General features: G+C 48.7%; 1 protein-coding gene across 5 annotated transcripts in view; it reads right to left on the reverse strand.

Annotated features, from left to right (window-relative positions):
* Nucleotides 1-22888, reverse strand: part of brsk2a (BR serine/threonine kinase 2a) — a 122968-nt gene that overhangs the window by 9882 nt on the left and 90198 nt on the right. For all 5 annotated transcript variants that reach the window (XM_077005717.1, XM_077005715.1, XM_077005714.1 and 2 more), the window contains exons 5-12: nt 15981-16097; nt 12094-12127; nt 11944-12012; nt 10996-11142; nt 9057-9088; nt 7362-7526; nt 6389-6486; nt 5479-5629 (exon numbers count right to left, since the gene is read on the reverse strand). In XM_077005717.1, the coding sequence (XP_076861832.1) occupies nt 5479-5629; nt 6389-6486; nt 7362-7526; nt 9057-9088; nt 10996-11142; nt 11944-12012; nt 12094-12127; nt 15981-16097 (813 nt within the window). The remainder of the gene's footprint in view (nt 1-5478; nt 5630-6388; nt 6487-7361; nt 7527-9056; nt 9089-10995; nt 11143-11943; nt 12013-12093; nt 12128-15980; nt 16098-22888) is intronic.

The raw sequence follows: 22888 nt of genomic DNA on the forward strand, positions 1-22888 counted from the left end.
AGATGTCCATACATACACCTCCACACATTTCAATCACCTCCACGCACAAGCAAATGAATTATCAGTCACCAATCTGTCTTCATCAGGCAAGACGGCTGTCCGTGCAGACACAGCCCAGCTGTTCTTTCATGTCACTTGTTCTCCCTCCATCTCCATCTTTCCCTCTCCATCTTCATCTCCATCCTTCCATCTCATTCTCTCCCTCCATCTCCCTCTCTTCTCCCACTACATCTCTTTTATTGCTCACTCCTGCACAGCTCATGCACTGGGCTCTCTTCCCCTGGTCTCTTCAGTGAGAAGACCGGAGTGAGAGCTTGTCCCACTGAGACACGCTGGTCTCTTCAGTGAGAAGACTGGAGTGAGAGCTTGTCCCACTGAGACACGCTGGTCTCTTCAGTGAGAAGACTGGAGTGAGAGCTTGTCCCACTGAGACACGCTGGTCTCTTCAGTGAGAAGACTGGAGTGAGAGCTTGTCCCACTGAGACACGCTGGTCTCTTCAGTGAGAGGACCGGAGTGAGAGCTTGTCCCACTGAGACACGCTGGTCTCTTCAGTGAGAAGACCGGAGTGACAGCTTGTCCCACTGAGACACGCTGGTCTCTTCAGTGAGAAGACTGGAGTGAGTGCTTGTCCCACTGTGACACGCTGGTCTCTTCAGTGAGAAGACCGGAGTGAGAGCTTGTCCCACTGAGACACGCTGGTCTCTTCAGTGAGAAGACCAGAGTGAGAGCTTGTCCCACTGAGACACACTTGTCTCTTCAGTGAGAAGACTGGAGTGAGAGCTTGTCCCACTGAGACACGCTGGTCTCTTCAGTGAGAGGACTGGAGTGAGAGCTTGTCCCACTGAGACACGCTGGTCTCTTCAGTGAGAGGACCGGAGTGAGAGCTTGTCCCACTGAGACACGCTGGTCTCTTCAGTGAGAAGACCGGAGTGACAGCTTGTCCCACTGAGACACGCTGGTCTCTTCAGTGAGAAGACCAGAGTGAGAGCTTGTCCCACTGAGACACACTTGTCTCTTCAGTGAGAAGACTGGAGTGAGAGCTTGTCCCACTGAGACACGCTGGTCTCTTCAGTGAGAGGACCGGAGTGAGAGCTTGTCCCACTGAGACACGCTGGTCTCTTCAGTGAGAAGACCGGAGTGACAGCTTGTCCCACTGAGACACGCTGGTCTCTTCAGTGAGAAGACCGGAGTGACAGCTTGTCCCACTGAGACACGCTGGTCTCTTCAGTGAGAAGACTGGAGTGAGTGCTTGTCCCACTGTGACACGCTGGTCTCTTCAGTGAGAAGACCGGAGTGAGTGCTTGTCCCACTGAGACACGCTGGTCTCTTCAGTGAGAAGACCGGAGTGAGTGCTTGTCCCACTGAGACACGCTGGTCTCTTCAGTGAGAAGACCGGAGTGAGTGCTTGTCCCACTGAGACACGCTGGTGCTTCAGTGTGTCCATCTCTCCATCACACCATGCAGCCTGTTGAGAGTCCAGGCAGAGTGGAGACTCCAAAATAGAATCAACCATATGAAAGGTGAAAAGACTGAACACCAACTCATAGTTTTACATCATGGGGCTGGCACTGTGTCCTAGGCTGCAGCTGAAATTGCATACTTCTCTAGCCTACTAATTATGTCAAAATTGTACTTCTGTGATGGTTAGTTTGTCCGATGAATGGAGACTAAATGGAGACCCATTTTGATAAGATTATGTAAGCAAATCCAAAGATTTTTAAAAGGGCACTACACAAACTCTAAAGCACTGCAAAGATACTCAGCTTTATTACATTTGCAGATATTATTCAAATATGAATATTCCAATTTAAGGAACTTTATAATGTTTATCCTTTAATACCAGAGAAATCTATGTGCTTTAGGGTAACCAAAAATATGTTGTGATTAATAAACCACACTTCATAGATAAATGATACGCTGCACTGACTGACTAGTGCATTGCGTGGGAGGGAAGATGCCGTCACACCAGTGTGGCTCAGCTCCCACAAACTCAGCCCATTAGGCTGCTCTGGGGTCAGCAGGATCCTGCTTGGTAAAGCAGCCCACAGGGCAGCCCACAAAGCAGTGTGCTCCGTAGTCAGCAGGCAGTCTTGTTTGCGAGAGTAATGTGAGTGTTTGAGGCAGGCCCAGAAGGCCGCAGGGTGGTGTGGGGGTTGGCCCAGTCGAGGAGATGGGACAAGTGCCAGAAAGCACATTAACCAAACGCAGGCCAGCCCACAGGCATGATGGGATTACCCAGCAGCCCACAGCAGAAAGAGCTGTCAGACTTAAGTCAGACCAGACAGATTCAAACAAACAAACACACACACACACACACACACACACACACACACACACACACACACACACACACACACACACACACAGCTTGAGAAACTGCTGACTAAAAACTGGAACATGAAGGTGTGATGGTTCAATCTGCCGTGTTAATAATAACTTTCCAAATAAATAGACTGTCAGAAAATCAATCTACAACACAATCTACAAAAGTTCCACAGAACCATAACAAAATAAATATCTAGCCTTGATTAGATTTAGATTTCTCCTTTCTTCATTCACTATTGACACTTTTTGTAAGCATTCCTATTTTACACTTCCCATACCTGTACAATAATGTGTGTGTGTGTGTGTGTGTGTGTATGTGCATGTGTGTGCGTGTGTGAAAATAAAAAACTGTTTTCCTCCAAACACCAGGCAACTCCATCAGCTGTTTTTAAAGATTGAAGGTGTCATGAATAGATTTCAAAGCCTGTTTCCTTTCTGATGTGCTTTGATCTCAAGTTGTCTAAAGCCAAAAGATCTAAAGGTCTCGTAGTCTCAAAAGTTTTTTTGTAAGAGTGAAATAACATGAAAAATGAGAGTACAGGCAGAAATGTGTGTAATATGCACAGTACACCCACATACAGCCTAGCGCACAGGCACACGAGCAAACCCCAAAACATCACAGATCTCAATTCCAGTTCCAACGCACATCCAGACACTGTTTTCAAAGGCTTCTGAGTCTTCTATGTAGAGAAAAAATGAAGAGTTTAGGAAAAATAGCAAAACTATGGCATCTAACCAGACATCCTAGCTACTGAAAGCACTAAAGCAAAGAAAGTCTAGAGGAATTCTAGCAGTTCACTATTTAGTAGAGTGAAAGGCTCAAGCTAACATACTATCTAGTGAGAGTGAGAGGTTCAAACACACTCTCATTGAGTGAGAGGTTCAAAGACATTCTCATTGAGTGAGAGGTTCAAACACACTCTCGTAGAGTGAGAGGTTCAAAAACACTCTCGTAGAGTGAGAGGTTCAAACACACTCTCGTAGAGTGAGAGGTTCAAACACACTCTCGTAGAGTGAGAGGTTCAAACACACTCTCGTAGAGTGAGAGGTTCAAACACACTCTCGTAGAGTGAGAGGTTCAAACACACTCTCATTGAGTGAGAGGTTCAAACACTCTCGTAGAGTGAGAGGTTCAAACACTCTCGTAGAGTGAGAGGTTCAAACACACTCTCGTAGAGTGAGAGGTTCAAACACACTCTCGTAGAGTGAGAGGTTCAAACACACTCTCGTAGAGTGAGAGGTTCAAACACACTCTCGTAGAGTGAGAGGTTCAAACACTCTCGTAGAGTGAGAGGTTCAAACACTCTCGTAGAGTGAGAGGTTCAAACACACTCTCGTAGAGTGAGAGGTTCAAACACACTCTCGTAGAGTGAGAGGTTCAAACACACTCTCGTAGAGTGAGAGGTTCAAACACACTCTCGTAGAGTGAGAGGTTCAAACACACTCTCGTAGAGGGAGAGGTTCAAACACACTCTCGTAGAGTGAGAGGTTCAAACACACTTTCGTAGAGTGAGAGGTTCAAACACTCTCGTAGAGTGAGAGGTTCAAACACTCTCGTAGAGTGAGAGGTTCAAACACACTAATGTAAATAGAAATTGGGGCTTTAATTTAATGTTGAAAATAAGAGAGTGAAGGTGATCTCACTTGAGAGGAAGGCTGTCTATGAAGAGTGTGGTGAGTGTGAGGCAGGCTGTCTATGAAGAGTGTGGTGAGTGTGAGGCAGGCTGTCTATGAAGAGTGTGGTGAGTGTGAGGAAGGTGGAGGGATCCCACACACCTCTGGGCAGCTGCAGCTCTCTTACTCCATTACCCTGCAGTGATGTCGTTTTTTAAAAGCCCCGGGTGCCTTACGTATCAATCCAGGGGGTCAGGTCATCTGGAGTCCATTCCCAAATTCATTTCTTCTTTCCGCCTTGACATTTGAGTGCAAATGAAAGATGTAATGAAAGTGCGGGCTGGGAATGAGCTGGGAAATGAGAAAGAGGAACTCGGACAGGGTCGCCCGCGTCGCCCGGCAGGCGGCCAGGATACCAGGAGCCAGGAGGGGGGAACCCGTCCCGGGGCAGCTGCGCCCAGGCCGGCTCGGGTGAGCTCAGCAGACTGCACATGCCACGCGGCTGCCATCCACACACACAGGTGCTCTACTGCCTCCATAGAGAAGAACAGCAAAACTGCCAGTTTGCTAAATGTACATTGTGTGAGACAGACTGGAGGCTGTAGGCTAGATGTAGATGAGTTTAGTAACTAGACTCATGACAAAGCTTAAATCTGGCAAACGTGCATCTTTGAGGTTGGCGTGGTCTGAACACTATTTGACTACAGCAGAAGACAAAGGGAACAGACAAGTCAAGGTCTCCATGCAGACGTGCACAATATCACCAATTTTCCCCTCCTGCTCACCCAACAGACAAGGCTCTCTCTCTCTCTCTCTCTGTCTGTCTGTCTCTCTCTGTCTGTCTCTCTCTGTCTCGTGGGTGGGCATGTGTGAGGATACCTGCAGCGCAGTGTTTAGCGCGGACAGTTGAGCATTAATACTTGAGGCAAGTGTCTTGAAGTTAAATGATCAAAGTATCATATCAAATTACCCTCCACTCCCTGAGCTGGATCCAAATAAGGAGAGTTAGACTACAGTCAGTACGAGTTCTGCACCCTGCTGGGAGATGCGCTCCCCGTGTAGAGGGCCATCAATAACCCTGCACTGTCCTACAGTGGAGGAACAGGTGTAAATCACAACAGCAGCGTGTGCAGCCTGACAGACACTCAGGCCCCGTCTAAGGGTGAACACGGAAAGGAAATTGCAAATGAAAGAATAAAAAATTTAATAAAACGCAGATGAATGAGATGCCACAGTTAGGCCTCTCAGTCTGCACAAGTCACAACGACCAGTGGTAAAATTCAGTGGAAGTAAATATAAGAAAACAAATGGGGTGTGTGTATAGTATGGATGTGTAGAGAAGTGTGTATGTAGCATACATGTGTATACAGGTGTGTATGTAGCATACATGTGTATACAAGTATAGTATGTATGTGTATACAAGTGTTTATGTAATATATATATATGTGTATATAAATGCGTATATAGTATGGATGTGTATACAAGTGTGTATATAGAATGGGCATGTGAACATGTCCAGTGTGAACGTGTGCAGGCACCTCTGTCCATGCTGGGTCATGTCAATAGCTCTCCGCGCTGGTACAGGAGAACCACCATCTGTCACACTCAGAACCTCCATGGACTTCCTCTCTGGTCTCCTCTTCCCATGTCTGTTCAGCATGGGAGAGTCGACACGCTTCCGTGGGGGATCTGTGTACACACACACACACACACACACACACACACACACACACACACACACACACACACACACACACGTTTCAAACAACAGATAGAAGAGCCGCTCTGGTTCCATCTGCAGTCGATAGATAGCAGCGATCTGGAAGTCTTTAGACGGCAACTCCATTTGATCTCACATTGATCACTGCTGCTGCAATTAAGCCATTTGTGTGGCCAGTGGGATTCAGGGTATTTGACCAAGCTGAATCTGAACTGACATCTGAGCTTGACTGGGAAATGTCTTCGAAACGAGACAGAGTGGATTAGTGGATTTTCCTCTGTTGATGCAATAGTGGATAATTGCCGGTGAACGGACCGTGACATCACGTATAAACAGCGCTCTCATTCTTAAACTGCCGATTTAACATAAATGTAATAGAAACAAATTAACATATATGTAAGTTCTTCAAATTAACATATTTGTAAAATATTCAAATGAAAGTTGACATTCTGCACTTTAGCTTCATTGTGTCCGTTTTTAATGCAACTTGCTGGTATACAGAGCCAGACCAATGAAACGTGGCATTCTTCACTTACTCAATAATAACTGCAGAATAAGAGTCACATTAATCATATTCTGTGTTGAGAAAATCTACCCAGAGTGGTAAAGCAACTGCACTATTTACAGTGTTTCTTTGGGATATAGAAAACACGTCCATGCGTGACCCCTGCCCTCTGGCGTGACCCATGCCCTCTGGCGTGAAACTCCGTGGGCGGCCTCAGTCATACCTATGTCGTTGCGTGGGGGGAGGTTCTGGTCCTCGTGACTGGGGTACCTCTCCTTTCGGTCCAGCAGCAGAAAATAGATCATTTTCTCCTGATTGTCACTGAGGGGATTGAAAAAAAAATGGCAGACCAACATGAGAACACCTGCCATGACTGGCACTGCACAGATAGGTTATTCATTTACAACAGAAACCGTGTGTTGGAGGTGAATCTACGAAGAGCCTGCACATATTTCCATATTTCATAGGGAGAGTGATGATCTGCAATCAGATTCCGTGGTTCCACTACACTGGTCTTAGCAAAAGTGACTGATCTTAGATCAGCACTCCAGCCCTGTGATGGTTTATGAGCACCAGCCCAGGGTATATTTATCAGTGGCAGTAGGAAGCAGTGGTGGGGAGCAGGTTGGTGCCGCGGTGCCACCTGTGTGTGATGGACGAGCTTTAAAAGGCCCCCCCAGGCAACAGCATCCCCCCTCTCGGGTGTGCCTCTTTCTCACCCAGGAGGAGAAGCAGAGCGTGGAACACCTCCCTGCTGGAGGATAACTCACAGGAGCAGCTCTGAAGGAGACGACGGCTGGCTCAGCACACATCATTATGCTACGACCGTCTGACAAACAACATGTCCAAAAGACAAGCCTGCTTCCTGACTGTGTTCATGTGTTGGTGTGTGTGTGTGTGTGTGTGTGTGTGTGTGTGTGTGTGTGTGTGTGTGTGTGTGTGTGTGTGTGTGTGTGTGTGTGTGTGTGTGTGTGTGTGTGTGTGTGTGTGTGTGTGTGTGTGTTGATGAGCATGAGCCATGTTCATACGCCTCCCTGCGGCACCCTTCCTCCCTATGAACACTCCCTTGTTCACTATCCCTTGACCTCCGCCCTCTGTTTACTCAGGTATCTAGGTCCTTCACACTGGGATCTTCGGCGCAGGGCTGAGTGTTTGGGCCGCGGACGTTTGCCTCCAGGTGGGAGTGGGCCGCTCACCCGTCACACAGCAGGTCCTGGAGCAACTTGTTCCTGTCGCGGAAGCAGCCCAGCGAGTGCATGCTCTCCAGCACGTCTGGGTCGATGTCGTCGGCCGACGGCAGACTCCGGATGGCCACCTTACGGGGCACGGGCTGCTCTGGCTCCGGTTCGTTCTTCCCGCCACTGCCACAGAGCACAGGACACATAATCACCGAAGACCAGGATCCCACATACACCAAGTCTTTACTGTGTATACGCAGCAAATCCCATTTAAATGCCTTTAGCAATGGATACGCTTGAAAAGCTCCATCAAAAGACCTGGACCCTGAAACTAGCAGAACTTCTAAATACAAATAGTGATGTGTCTAACAACATAATAATACACAGCGTTACAAATGTATGTGCAAGACAACCAGCCACATCAAATGATGGCAGGTTTTGCTGCATGACCCTGTTCAGTTTCAGGGCTCGAGTGTGGTGTTAAAGCTCTTTTGAGAGCTGTGGTTAAAGAACTGTATTCAGGACCTTATTCCTGTCAGCAGCAGGTAACGCAGAACTCCAAAACCTAAAGCTGCAGGTGATACAGGGTGCGGTGGAGAGGAGGACCCAGCAGAGCACGGCTGTGACCCACGCAGGCTCTAGGACAGGGGGGATGTGACCCACGCAGGCTGGAGGACAGGGGGGATGTGACCCACGCAGGCTGGAGGACAGGGGGAATGTGACCCACACAGGCTCTAGGACAGGGGGGATGTGACCCACACAGGCTCTAGGACAGGGGGAAGTGACCCACACAGGCTGGAGGACAGGGGGGATGTGACACACACAGGCTGGAGGACAGGGGGGAAGTGACCCACGCAGGCTGGAGGACAGGGGGGATGTGACCCACACAGGCTGGAGGACAGGGGGGAAGTGACCCACGCAGGCTCTAGGACAGGGGGGATGTGACCCACGCAGGCTGGAGGACAGGGGGGATGTGACCCACGCAGGCTCTAGGACAGGGGGGATGTGACCCACACAGGCTCTAGGACAGGGGGGATGTGACCCACACAGGCTGGAGGACAGGGGGGATGTGACACACACAGGCTGGAGGACAGGGGGGAAGTGACCCACGCAGGCTCTAGGACAGGGGGGATGTGACCCACGCAGGCTGGAGGACAGGGGGGATGTGACCCACGCAGGCTCTAGGACAGGGGGGATGTGACCCACACAGGCTCTAGGACAGGGGGGATGTGACCCACACAGGCTGGAGGACAGGGGGGATGTGACACACACAGGCTGGAGGACAGGGGGGATGTGACCCACGCAGGCTGGAGGACAGGGGGGATGTGACCCACACAGGCTCTAGGACAGGGGGGATGTGACCCACACAGGCTCTAGGACAGACCTCCCGCAACCTCCCACTGCTAACTTCACTCACACAGCCACACACCCTCTCTCTGTCTGTCTGTCCCCGCCTCCTTCTCTGGGCAGGCAGAGTGTGGGATCATGGGCACATGAGCAGGCAGCTTAAGCCCCAGTGGGTGAGCAGACGCTTGTCCTTGTTGAGAACATGTAGGGGCTGTGCCATTCATCTCCCTAACATCCTGACATACACATGTACACCCCGCAAAACACACACACACACACACACACACACACACACACACACACACACACACACACACACACACACACACACACACACACACACAATAAACAGATGGATGTACTTACATGTACCACGTGTGCTTCTGAATCTGCTCTAACTGAAAGGGAAAAGAAGGCAAAATCACCCTGAGAGTTTACACAGTTTGCACATTCACCACTGTGCTGAGAGAGAGAGAGAGAGAGAGAGAGAGAGAGAGAGAGAGAGAGAGAGAGAGAGAGAGAGAGAGAGAGAGAGAGAGAGAACAGCCAGAGAGTATGCTGGGAAACAGCGGCGTGTGCACGGGAGCCTTGCTAATGGTCACGGCAGACGCCAGACGCGACAGGAGTGATCAGCACAGAGAGAGAGAGAGAGAGAGAGAGAGAGAGAGAGAGAGAGAGAGAGCGAGTGAGCAGCAATTGTTTCTAACTGGAGAGGCATGGAGTCAGTGCTGTAGTGACAAATGACATAAAGGACTGAGATTAAAGGACTGAAGACGATGTCCAATCACCAGGCATACACCTGGAGGGGTCATGTGTGCTTTTATTTTTAAACTGAATCTTACAACATGCGCGCCGCGCGCACACACACACACAGCATGAAATGGTAGGGGACTCGCACAGATCAGTGTCGTGAATATTAATGATAACTTTTGGAGATCACCTTCAAGGGTTTTCAAAACAGCCATGAGGTCTGGAATGAACTCATGATGCAACATCAGAGAGGTGAATGATGGGATCCACGCCCTCTGTGTTGCTCTTAGAGCACTTCATATGAACTCCCAGACTCTAGTCCCCTAGACTGATGCTCTAGTCCCCTAGACTGAGTCCCCTAGAACATGCTCCTATGTCAGTATATGCATGGGTTTAATCTACAAACCCATCCAAGGTTGCTGTGTATAAGAAAGAGCAGAGGAAAACACAGGAAAGGAGAGAGTGAAAGAGAGGAAGAGAGAGAGAGAGAGAGAGAGAGAGAGAGAGAGAGAGAAACAGAGCCAGACAGAGAGTGAGGGAGAGAGAGAAACAGAGCCAGACAGAGAGAGACAGACAGACACAGAGAGAGAGGTAGAGAGAGAGAGAGAGGGAGAGAGAGAGAGGGGGGGGAGGACTGATGCTTTGCAAAACAAAACCTCTGAATATCCTTGACGTCCCACTGAGCATCTCGTTGACTGTGAGCAGACAGATCCAGGGTGGTCTGACCTGGGTGTCTGTCCCCTAACGTCACCCCCACTCCAGCCCCCCTCTGCCCTCTAACGTCACCCCCACTCCAGCCCCCCTCTGTCCCCTACCGTCACCCCCCACTCCAGCCCCCCTCTGCCCTCTAACGTCACCCCCACTCCAGCCCCCCTCTGCCCTCTAACGTCACCCCCACTCCAGCCCCCCTCTGTCCCCTACCGTCACCCCCCACTCCAGCCCCCCTCTGCCCTCTAACGTCACCCCCACTCCAGCCCCCCTCTGTCCCCTAACGTCACCCCCACTCCAGCCCCCCTCTGTCCAGTCGCATAAGGAACCGGTAAAAAAACGAGGGGTCCTAGTGTTTCTGGAGGTGTGTGTGTGTGTGTGTGTGTGTGTGTGTGTGTGTGTGTGTGTGTGTGTGTGTGTGTGTGTGTGTGTGTGTGTTGGTCAGCTACGCTCGCTCACAAGTGTCAACACTGGACCAAAGGCACAGAAGCATCTGTATCTCTGAACTGTGAGCCCATACTAATGATTTAAATTTCATCCACTACACAATTACATCCTCACCCACTCTGCCTCTATTTCTCTCTTTTTTAATTTTGTCTGTTGTCTTTCTATCCATCTCAATGAGGTATCATTATACATAAAATCAGTACCTAGACCATAAGTACCAGAGAGCGTTAGAAACACCAGTGTAACGTGGACAGGTGTCCATGGATCTAGAGAACTGAACTTCAGCCTCCTCTTTCAGTGCTAGCGAGACAAGCCAGACGTGGAACTTGCTGGTCAACAACGATGGGCATTGTTCCACCTCAGAGGAAGATCTGACAGTGAACAAAAAGCTAGGGCTAACCGTTAGTCGCTTGCTAGCATCCACCTCGATCATCCCTCGCAGGAGGTTCTGACAGTCTGGCGGAATGAAGTGTGGCATGTGAAACACTCCCAGCTTCACTTTTTCCAGCAAGTTCCGTAAATTGTCATCATCAAACGGAAGGGCTCCCTGGGGAAAACAGAACAAGAACTGTTTAGACCAGCTGAGAGTATTTACAGAATATTAAAGTGTTACATAAGGTTCATTCAGAAGCGATGGAAAAAAACAAACAAACAAACAACTTTTTCACAATTAGCTCTTCCTCTCTCGTTAAGGAAGCAGTTCATCAGGAGAGCTGAATTGGCCCAGATGTGAGATAAATGGTTGATCCCTGACTACACCTGGCTCAGGTAACAGCTGATCAGACAACCTCAGTCACCAAGACACTAGCTAAGCTATTCAGAAGGTCAGGAACCATGTGCAACTCCAAATGTCCTATTATTATTATTATTATTAATAATAATAATAATAATAATAATAATAATATTTTCTTGAGATTCTGCTTTTTCATTTTGGCCAACACACCTTGGAATGGAATACAGAGGACCTGGGAATAGCAAACAAGCAGGTTTAAAAGCTGTGTATGCTCCAATTCCAGTGCTTCAATCTGTGAGGATATTCTTGAGTCCTGGATTTTTACATTTCACTGAGACTACCCAAATTATTTATTCAGGCTTCAAACCCTCACTGCTGTACAGTCCTATTGCTATCAATACGTTACAGCAGGTTGTCTGGCCAGCAAAGGGAGAAGAGAAAAGCAAAATAAAATCAGCATCAGCACAACAACTGGTTCTAATCCTCTAAAAACAAACAACTACAAAATTTAAACTCAATAAATGTTGGCCCAAAAGGATGCATTGTTACTGGAGCTTTTGAGTGGACTCGTATTAGGCATTGAGAATCCAGTGGGGAGCTGAAGACTGCACTCACCACCAAGAGGGCAAACAGAATGACCCCACAACTCCACACGTCTGCCTTTCTTCCGTCATATTTCTCCCCCTGAGAGAAACAGCAAGAGAGAGATAAGGCACTACACTTGGCTCCCAAACGATGACATTAGTCCTGCAAGGGCACACTCACCCGAATGACCTCTGGACAGGCGTAGTGAGGTGACCTGTGGGTGCAGAGAGGAGGGTCAGCTCTGGTTATAATTTGTCATGTTGGAAAAAAACACCATATATTAATCCCACCAATGTACATGAAACTCTGTAAGTTTGCTGTTTTCTCAAAATGGCTGCTAAAAGGGTCTGAGAGGCAGAAGCATTCAGAGACTTATGATGAAATGTCCCAGGAAATCTATTTCTCTGTTATGTGTTGTCATGCTCACCAACTGCTCAGATGGTTCAAATAATCTTCCCCTACTGGATGCTTTTGCTCTACTGATCAAACCCGTTTTAAGACTGTGTGAACAGGGGCCTTTTGTTAGACAGAACACCGTCAGCCACATTCAGAAGGAGGAAGGATAAGACACGAGTTCCTGACAAGCTGTCAACAGTCACGATAGAGAACGCACAAGCTGACAGCCCCCCAACAACTTCACGCTGACTTCATACATAAAAGTCAATGCTAATATGAGCATACTGTTTGTAAGCGATATAGCTGGTTATACAAATAGCAAAATTAACTGTATTGGTCCGGCAAAGCCGTGCCAAAAACGTCTGGCAAAGGCTTGTGGTTCAGGTCGAGTGGGAAGAAACGCAGAGCGGCCGATGGCAGTATGGAAGACCCGATCTCAAAGTCAGCAGACACATTCCACCCAGCTCAGAAACGGTTGCTTGCTGCTTAATGTTAAATGACCGCAGGCGGTGAGACTCTGCAATGCACAACAAGTTAGCAAAGCACATTAAGCTCGTAATTCTCTAACTCCGAACTCTCTGATCGCCGCATTCTTGTTTTGATCGAGGTGAAACTCAAAGCGACTGCTGCTGATGACTGCCCCTACTAACCATAACATTCATTACTGTGTCATTTGTACGATGCAACAACACGACATCGCTAAGCTCTTCCCTCCTTAAGAAAGCAAGAGTGAGATATGAAATATGGGATGGGAATATTAGAAGTGCAAACTGTTCTCCCGGATTTGGAGCGAATATGAGAAGGAACGTGAGTGGAGAAGAGGTCCATTAGAAGGATGAATGGGCTTTTGGAGGGAACCCCTGTGGTGTAGAATGTCAGCACATTAATCCTCTCCCAGCTATTCACTAGAGCTCATTTCCCTTTCATTTACATAGCAGCCATCAACCACGACAACAATAATAACCACCACCATCATCCCACAAAAGTTCCCGAAGTCGTTTTCAGGAGCCGTGACACACACACACACTGGATGGGCTTTGATTGACTCGCAGTGGCTCCCAGGGGTGTTTATCTGAGACATGACGGCAGCTATGCTGTCCAAACATATTTTCACATATCGCTAAGTGGAGGAAAAGAAGACCCCTCTGTCATGGAGGTATATCTCAAATCACACTAGCGCTGGCAAACCCATGCAAAAGGTGCGGAAGAGTACCTAGGGTAAACCTGAGAGTCACGTGGACTAACGCCAGACATGATTTTATATAATTGCTGCCATATTTCTGGAAGATCAGCTTCCTCTCCAGGAAACGTGAGATCCACAATGGCTCGAACACCCAACGCCAATAAAGGTTTAGGTGCAGAACTCTCTTGGATAGCCAGCTCAAAAAAACACTGGCCTGAACTGACAATCAGTGAATATTTATGCCTATACTTATTTATGATTTGCATTTATAGAACTACATTACAGAACAGAATCCAAGCAATCAACGTTGTATGGAGCATTCAAAAGTGACACCTTCTTTACATCACGCTGGTGGCCTCGTCATGTCTGGGAATTCGATGCACAGGAGTTTATGACTCAGATGATGACGACATCAGACTCATTCTCCTTAACTTTAATTAGCCTGCGTGATGTCTGTGGGTTTCACTGCAGGACACGAGAGATGAAGATTCCAACGCAGCACCTTTAAACGAGACAGCCCAGCAGCGGCAACGGCACGCTGTAGCTGTTGAACTGCGTCAGTGCGTGGTGGTGCGTGGTGGTGCTAAGGGCGACTCATCGTTTGTCACGGTTGAGTCATGGAGCCAGGAGCTGCTGTGTGACACACACGCCCCGTCTCGGGAAGACCTGGGGGGTACCAGCATGAGTGGACGGAGCACTTACGCCAAAATCAACACAGGTTTGGTTAACAGGGAGACCGGGACGAGGACGACCGCCATACGTTTCAAATGATTAAGGAAACATGGGTCTCAGCGGACATGTGCTTTAGCTACATAAGACAGAAACAGTGATCGTCCTTTTTATGTTAGAGCAGAAACACCCCCACAATTATGACTTTGATGCTGATGCCAAGTGTAGTTTAACTGTTCTTGATACAAACCAATACTTTGAAAAATTATTAATTAATTATTTTTTGTCAGATTTTACTGCCAGTGCCTGAATACTCAAGGATTCTTGGGTTGATCCCCAAAATTTCATATTGCCAGAATTTATGTTTGATTTTTAAATGTGACCTTTTTTCTAATAATACACAAAGCTACACTTATGCCTTCTAAAAATCAAACAAATAATAATTTTAAAATTAATTAATTTTTTATACATAACCTTGATATCTTTTAAATATTTTCCTATTTGTAATGAAAATACAAAAATGTATGCATGTGTGTCATGACAAGTATTTAAGTAAATATCAGCAACAAAAACCTTGAACACCAGATAATTGTAGTCATTACTCCTGAAACCTCCCTCTCTGATCCTTTAAACCTGCTCACTCTTCAGCTCTTCACAGAGGAGAACCCAGGAGAACCCAAACACAAACAAGTTGCTCCCCGTTTTACAGTGAAGGGATTCAAGAGATATTTCAGGCATACACATTCTGGTTTAGTACTGGATCCTGGTTTATTAATGGATCCTGGTTTAGTACTGGATCCTGGTTTAGTATTGGATGCTGGTTTAGTACGGGCTGCTGGTTTAGTACGGGATGCTGGTTTAGTACTGGATGCTGGTTTAGTACTGGATGCTGGTTTTGTTTTAGATATTGTTTTTGTGTTTTTTGTGCAGCCTGTTTTCAAGGTTTAATCCACAAGCCGCGGCTGTGAAAGAACCCTCTTCTCTTTTTGTGCCGCAGGCAGACCGGTAACGTCTCCTTATCAGTCAGCTGGCTTGAACACATCACCCATCAGAGTCAACTCAGCATGCACAAATTGCTTCGCTTATATGCAGAATACAAATGCATGCAATATACAGCATCAAAAGATACAGAATCCACTCATTTGAAGAACATCGAGCTTCCGATGTAATGGTACCTCAAAGCCCCCCACAATATAGCTCAGCCCAACCGTGTTTATTATCTTCACGTTTGCCGTTTGTAAGCTGTACCGGGGGTCTGTGACCCTCCCGTTTCTGACAGCCCTAATCCAAAAGCATCATTCCTCAGATGCGGCCCTTGAGAGGCGAGAGAAGGAGCGAGAGAAGGAGCGAGAGAGGGATGCAAGCACCAGCGTCTCCGCACTACGGTTAGCAGCAGGCTCGCCTCCTCATCCCACGCTGACCTCATTACAGCAGACCTACAGGGAGGACGAGAGGCCACACTGGGTTCAGAAGAGCTCTTTTCATTTAAAGGTCTGGAGTGATCGTGCCTCCAGCCACGGCACCCGGCCGGACATCGGACGAACACGTGAGGGAGAGAGAGAGAGAGAGAGAGAAGAGACTGAAGGGGACACAGGTGGAAAGAACGTGCTTGGTGATGCATTCTGAGAAATAAAGAAAAGTAATAAAATTTCTTGCACATTCTCCAATTCGTTAAGGAAGGTGTTAATAAGATTACAGCAACTGTCGGGGGAACGGAGCATTTTAAACATGTGCAAGGCTACGTGTTATGTATACTGCCATTCTCTGAGCTGATGTCAGTGTCGGTGTGTAATATGACGCCATGGTCAGTAGCACTCACCCACAGCTGGTCTCCAGGAGACTGTCTCCCACCTGCAGGGAGGCCATGCCGAAGTCTGCTATCCTAATGTTGTTCTTCTCGTCCAACAGCAGGTTCTCAGGCTTCAGGTCCCTGTGGCTGTGAGGGGAATACACGAGAAACACGGCCTTGCTGGGCATCATGGGTATATACACTATATTGCCAAGACAATTCGCTCACCCATCCAAATTATCGGAATCAGGTGATCCAATCGCCTCCATGGCCACGGGTGTATAAAATTAAGCACCTAGGCATGCAGACTGTTTTTACAAACATTTGTGAAAGAATGGGTCGCTCTCAGGAGCTCAGTGAATTCCAGCGTGGAACAGTGACAGGATGCCACCCGTGCAACAAATTCAGTCATGAAATTTCCTCACTCCTAAATATTCCACAGTCAACTGTCAGCTGTATTATAAGAAAATGGAAGTGTTTGGGAACGACAGCAACTCAGCCATGAAGTGGTAGGCCAGGTAAACTGACTGAGTGGGGTCAGCGGATGCTGAAGCACATAGTGTGAAGAGGTCGCCAACTTTCTGCAGTCAATAACTACAGACATCCAAACTTCATGTGGTCTTCAGATTAGCTCAAGAACAGTGTGCAGAGAGCTTCATGGAATGGGTTTCCATGGTCGAGCAGCTGCATCCAAGTCATACATCACCAAGTACAATGCAAAGCGTCGGATGCAGTGGTGTAAAGCACGCTGCCACTGGACGCCAGTGGAGGCGCGTTCTCTGGAGTGAGTCTGGAGTCTGGGTCTGGTGGTTGCCAGGAGAACAGTACTTGTTTGACTGCATTGTGCCAAGTGTAAAGTTTGGTGGAGGGGGGATTATGGTGTGGAGTTGTTTTTCAGGTTGTTTTTCAGGGGCATGGCCCCTTAGTTCCGGTGAAAGAAACTCTGAATGCTTCAGCATACCAAGACATTTTGGACAAGTCCATGCTCCCAACTTTGTGGGAATAGTTTGGAGATGGCCCCTTCCTCTTACAACCTGACCGAGCATCAGTGCAAAAAGCAAGGTCCATAAAGACATGGATAAAGAGTCTGGTGTAGATGAACTTGACTGGCCTGCACAGAGAGAGTCCTGACCTCAACCCGATAGACCACCTTTGGGATGAATTAGAGCGGAGACTGAGAGCCAGGCCTTCTCATACAACATCAGTATGTGACCTCAAAAATGCACTTCTGGAAGAATGGTCAAAAATCCCCATTATATATATATATATATATATATATATATATATATATATATATATATATATATATATATATATATATATATATATATATATATAAAATAAAGTATCTTGAACTTTGAGAGTCTATAGCTGCATAAATGGAATCACACTGCAAGTCATTTGCAAGAGAGTCTGTCCATGACTAGTGACCCCTGTGATCTCCTCCCTCCCCGCACTCCTCCCCTTCTCATTCTCCTCCTCTCCCCACACTCCTCCCCTTCTCACTCTCCTCCTCTCCCCACACTCCTCCCCTTCTCACTCTCCTCCCTCCCCGCACTCCTCCTCACCCCACACTCCTCCCCTTCTCATTCTCCTCCTCACCCCACACTCCTCCCTTTCTCACTCTCCTCCTCTCCCCACACTCCTCCCCTTCTCACTCTCCTCCCCTCCCCGCACTCCTCCCCTTCTCACTCTCCTCCTCTCCCCACACTCCTCCCCTTCTCACTCTCCTCCTCACCCCACACTCCTCCCCTTCTCACTCTCCTCCTCTCCCCACACTCCTCCCCTTCTCACTCTCCTCCCCTCCCCGCACTCCTCCCCTTCTCACTCTCCTCCTCTCCCCACACTCCTCCCCTTCTCATTCTCCTCCTCACCCCACACTCCTCCCCTTCTCATTCTCCTCCCCTCCCCGCACTCCTCCCTGACGATTTCAGTTGCATGCATTACTGGCTGCCCTAATCACAACAAGCACAGCAGCTGTCTGAAGAAAGAAAACTCCACTGTAATATAGCCCAACTTCTATAATCTCTCCCTTGTTTCTGTCTACTGGGTAGTAATCAAGTCTCACCAATACCTCATCTAAATGGCTCTGTCTTGCTCCACTAATCAGGAAAGCAGTAGTGAGCACAGGCAAAGTGAATACAGCGGTAAACCCACAGCCCACCACCACATCCACACCCCCATCCAGACACACCCCAACATACCTACAGCCCTCCAGACACACACACATCCACATCCCTGCCCAGACACACACCCCAACACCACACCCACACCCCACATCCACGCTCAACCCCACACACCGCATCCACACCCACATACCGCATCCACACACAGCCCCACACGCACACAGTGCTCAGACACTATCGGGTATCACAGTAGACATGCGGCATTCTGACAAGCTTCAGAATTTTCAGAAAAACAACGTTATTTTTCTTTGTATGTTAAAGATGTCAAGTCATAATTCAATTCTTCAGATAACCGCTGCTTGCAAAACTGGCACTGACTGCAAACAGGTTCAGTGCAGGCAACATCTCGTAAACATTCCAGTCTTCACTGTAATACACGAAGACTGGCTGGCCGTTCTCTCTTGCTTTTAATGAACCTGCCTGTCCATTAGCAGGCAGCAGTCAGGAGTTACGGTGACGTGTTGGTGCGAACACCTCAGCTCACCTGCCACTCTCTTCTCAACTCACCCTCAATTCCCTCTCCAGCTCTTAAGGGCCCATTGACCCAATTACAGCTCAAGCAAGCCTTCCAAAATACTCCATTATTCTAATGCAGAGAGACAGCAGCTAGCAAACCGTGCTAGGACATTAGCCTGGGGAACGCTCTCAGAGGTCCAATCATGACCAAGGCTGCTGTTCTCGTCTCGTGGTTCTCTTGTTTTATTACTCTCAACTCTGTCCTATGTGAGTAAAGAAGTTCTTAGTGATACAAAAATATCTGGGCATTTGGGCATCGTCTAAATCAGGAATACATCTCAGCTCGAAATCAGACACACACACAAAGAATAAACAATGCCACCTTCTGAACAGGAAAAAAAATGGGCTAATGCGCAGGGCCTTGTGGGCCATTCATCAGTGGAGCGGGTGGGCGGAGGCGGAGTCAAAGCTCCGCTTCCTGACGCCTCTGCTACACACTGCTGCAATCTGCAGTCGGGTGAGTGTTCGGGGCGAGTGGCTCCGTGTGACGAGTGGCTCCGTGTGACGAGTGGCCCTTATCTCGCCTCTGCACGCATCCTGCCACAACCAATGGCGATGGCCCGCGTCTCTTCAGTCCTCGGGCAGCTGTAATTACTACACGGGTTGGGGGGGGTTTGGGGGGGGGGGGGGGGCATTCATATCGGGCGCTCATTGATCACTCGCTGTGAGCCGAATGGGCGCGAGTGGGCGTCGAGGAGGAGGAGGAGGAGGAGGAGGAAGAGAGTGGAGCGCTGCAGCACTGGTGTCACTTCTCACTGAGCGACTGAAGCACATCTCACCGCCGCACTACCCCAACCAATCAATACAAACATATCTGTATTACGGCAGGCAGGGCATCCACCCCTCCATACCAATAACGACCACACCCCCCCCCTCCCCCCCCCCGGGGGGGGGGGGGGGGGGGGTGTTTTACCATCAGTAACTACCGCTGTGCAGGAGGGGCATTCTGCAGGGCATTCCTGTTCAACTTTCTATGTTCAGTGTTTCTATGTTCTATGCTCCCTGTCATTTCTCATTCATTCTCACACACACGCACACACACACACACACACACACACACACACACACACACACGCACACACACACACACACACACAGGATTCTATAGCTATGATTGCAGTGTAAATAAAAGGAATAAAAAGGAATAAGCACACAAAGTTGTGCATGGCTCCCTCCTCCACCCCAGCTGAGAGGTCCAATGGCTGGGCAGAGCTGGCCGAAGCAGCACCGCGGCACCTGGGCCGGGCTGTTCCACTGTACTAGCAGAACACACACAGCCAGTTGCTCCACCCATCCATGGCGTGTGGGTGTAGCGCACGGGTGTGGCGTGTGGGTGTGGCGCGCGGGTGTGGTGTGCGGGTGTAGCGCGTGGGTGCAGAACAGAACCACAATGTGTGATGCGTGTCTAACAGAGAGAGAGCGAGAAGAGGAGAGAGATAACGATGAAGAGGGTAAACAATGACATGAGCGAGGGAAGGGGACACATGATGGACATCTTGGGGACGGAGAAAGAGGTGGGAGAAAGAAGAAATGGAGAAAGAGAGGGAGAATGTGATGTGTGACAACAGAGGACGGCTTTGTGCAGTAGGCTGGATGGTTTAGAAACATGGTGACAGGGTGAGCAGGAAGCAGAAATGAATACCCTGCATAGCATCCATTCACCCAGGACGGCCCCCAAAGCTTTCTGCTGCTGCCAACCTTGCGTGGGATCAGACCCTATGATGCCCCCAAACCCCCCCCACACACACACACACAGTCACCAGAGAACAAAGGCTGCAGGAATAGGAGTACACACATGCGGCAGGTCAGCAGGGGTGTCGCCCCCCCCCCCCCCCCTCTCTGCTCTCACACTGTCGTCTCCGGTGCAGAGTGATGAGATGCAGATTCTCTCCAGCAGGGGGCACCGTGTAGTGTGCAGAAGAACTAATGGGTCCCCCTGTTACCGATCACACCAGCGGAGAACAAATGTGGAGAATACCAACTTAGCATGTGAGTGTGTGAGTCTAACATGGGGCTCTACTAATGTCCATTAACTCTTCAGTGGTGTGATGGGAGAGCATTAGTTTATTATGCCAGCACAACCCCCCCCCCCCCCCCCCCTCCATTACCCCTCTTTTCCATAACTAACTTGGAAGATGATCTGCTAGAGAAGTTACATGACATTGACCTGCAAGATGCACAAGAGGGACCAGACCTCCAGACCACCTGAGAGGAGATGTTGCAGTAGCACAGTAACGGGGAAGAGGTCCACGCTGGGCTACAAGCTGAGCCCTGCGGTCTGGCCCCTCCATCCAGCCTGCTCTCCGATATCTGCTCCCTGGACGCCAGACTACATGCAACTCCAGTGCACCATCCAGAGTGAGTTTAGAAACTGGCGCCCTCATCTGGTAATCAGATCACATCTGTGACCGTCTAATCCCAGCATTCACACTCCTCATTCGACACTCTAATCCGGATCCGACACCGCTGAAAACAGAGCCATCCTTGTCCTTCTGGACCGTTTCGAGTTCACTGTCTGGGGCACGTTTAGGGTGGGTGTGAGTGACGGTGACTCCATCAGTCTGGAGGAGTATACGACATCACCGACTTACTACATCAGCAAGTGCGCTGATGATATCAGTATCTCCAAGACAACCACCATACATTCCAACCAGAAGCTATGGGTGACTGGATGACTGAGGTTAACCTGGACCCTCCATACCAACTCCACAGAAAGCCCAACAATGACTCCTATTTCCTGAAGTGGCTGAGGGATCCCCCCACATCCTCACCATCTTCTAGAGGGATAATAGAGAGCTTCTGTCTGGAACTGCAGAAGAGGGACCTGCACCATCTTGGACTGCAAGACCCTGCAGAGACTACTGAGAGCAGCTACGATCGTCTCCTCTCTCTCCTCCATCACATTTACACCACACCCTGCAGCCACAAAACCACCAGCACTGTGGATGAATCCCATTCGTCCCAAACCCGTCTCTAGTCTGCCGTCTTGGAGAAGGTGTGGTCCGGCATGTTTTCATGGTTATTGGTCCTGTAGTTCATATTTACTGCTGTTTGCACTTGTGTTCTTTTGTGTTGCACCATGGTCCTGCCGGACCTTTATTTCGTTTCACTGTATACTTGTATATAGCTGGAAGGACAATAAAAAGTGACTCCTGATAACGGCATTGCCACCAAGGCTCAGCAGTAAACAACAACTTAAATGCTTTGCCTTTGGTGCTAATAATCTCCGGCCTGCAGGAACAATGCCAGCTCGTGAGAAACGGAAAGGAGGGAAGAAACACAAAAGCTTTCACCATTTCAAATCCAGCATCATCTATGGATTACTGCTTGCCATCATCTATGGATTACGTTATCTATGGATTACATTATCTACGGATTACTCCAGGCCATGTCAAAGCCGACCCCATTCTGTTTTCTAATGTGTCAAATAAGTGGAGCTACACCCCACTAACCCCCAAGTTCATTTTCAGGAGTTCCCAAACACAGGTTGGGATCAGATCCCTCTTCTTTGCTATTTTAGGATAGATGAAAAGCAGCGCAGACACAGGAGAACGTGGTGAGAACGAGGCGAGAACGAAGGTGGCGAGAACGAAGGTGGCGAGAACGAAGGTGGCGAGAACGAACGAGGCGAGAACGAACGTGGAGAGAACGAACGTGGAGAGAACGAACATGGAGAGAACGAACGTGGAGAGAACGAACGTGGAGAGAACGAACGTGGAGAGAACGAAGATGGAGAGAACGAAGGTGGCGCAGTGCCGAGGAGAAGCAGCTTGTGTATTTCAGGCCCAGCAACAGGTGAAGGAGGAGTCCAACACACTTCTGCTTCTGGGCGGAGGAAGAACACAGGTTGGTTATGTTGGTTTGGGGGTTTTTCTGGACGGCAGCGCCGAAAAGAGCACAGGGCAAGAACAGCTAGGAGGCTGAAGCCAGGCAAGAATACACCTGAATTCACCTCAGCAGAAAGATTCATCTGGAATATCGGCATGGTGCGATCAGAAGCACCTGAGGTCAAATGCGAAAAAAATGTTCACACAAGATCTCAATCAGTGGTCATACTGCAATCAGTATAGATCTCCACCAGTGAACATACTGCTATTACTATAGCTCTCCATTAGTAGATAAACAGTGGACATACTGCTATTAGTATAGATCTTCTTCAGTGGACATACTGCTGTTAGTATAGATCTTCATCATTGGACATACTGCTATCAGTATAGATCTTCATAATTGGACATA

The sequence above is a fragment of the Brachyhypopomus gauderio genome, chromosome 5 (assembly GCF_052324685.1).
Source record: "Brachyhypopomus gauderio isolate BG-103 chromosome 5, BGAUD_0.2, whole genome shotgun sequence".
Lineage (NCBI taxonomy): Eukaryota > Metazoa > Chordata > Actinopteri > Gymnotiformes > Hypopomidae > Brachyhypopomus > Brachyhypopomus gauderio.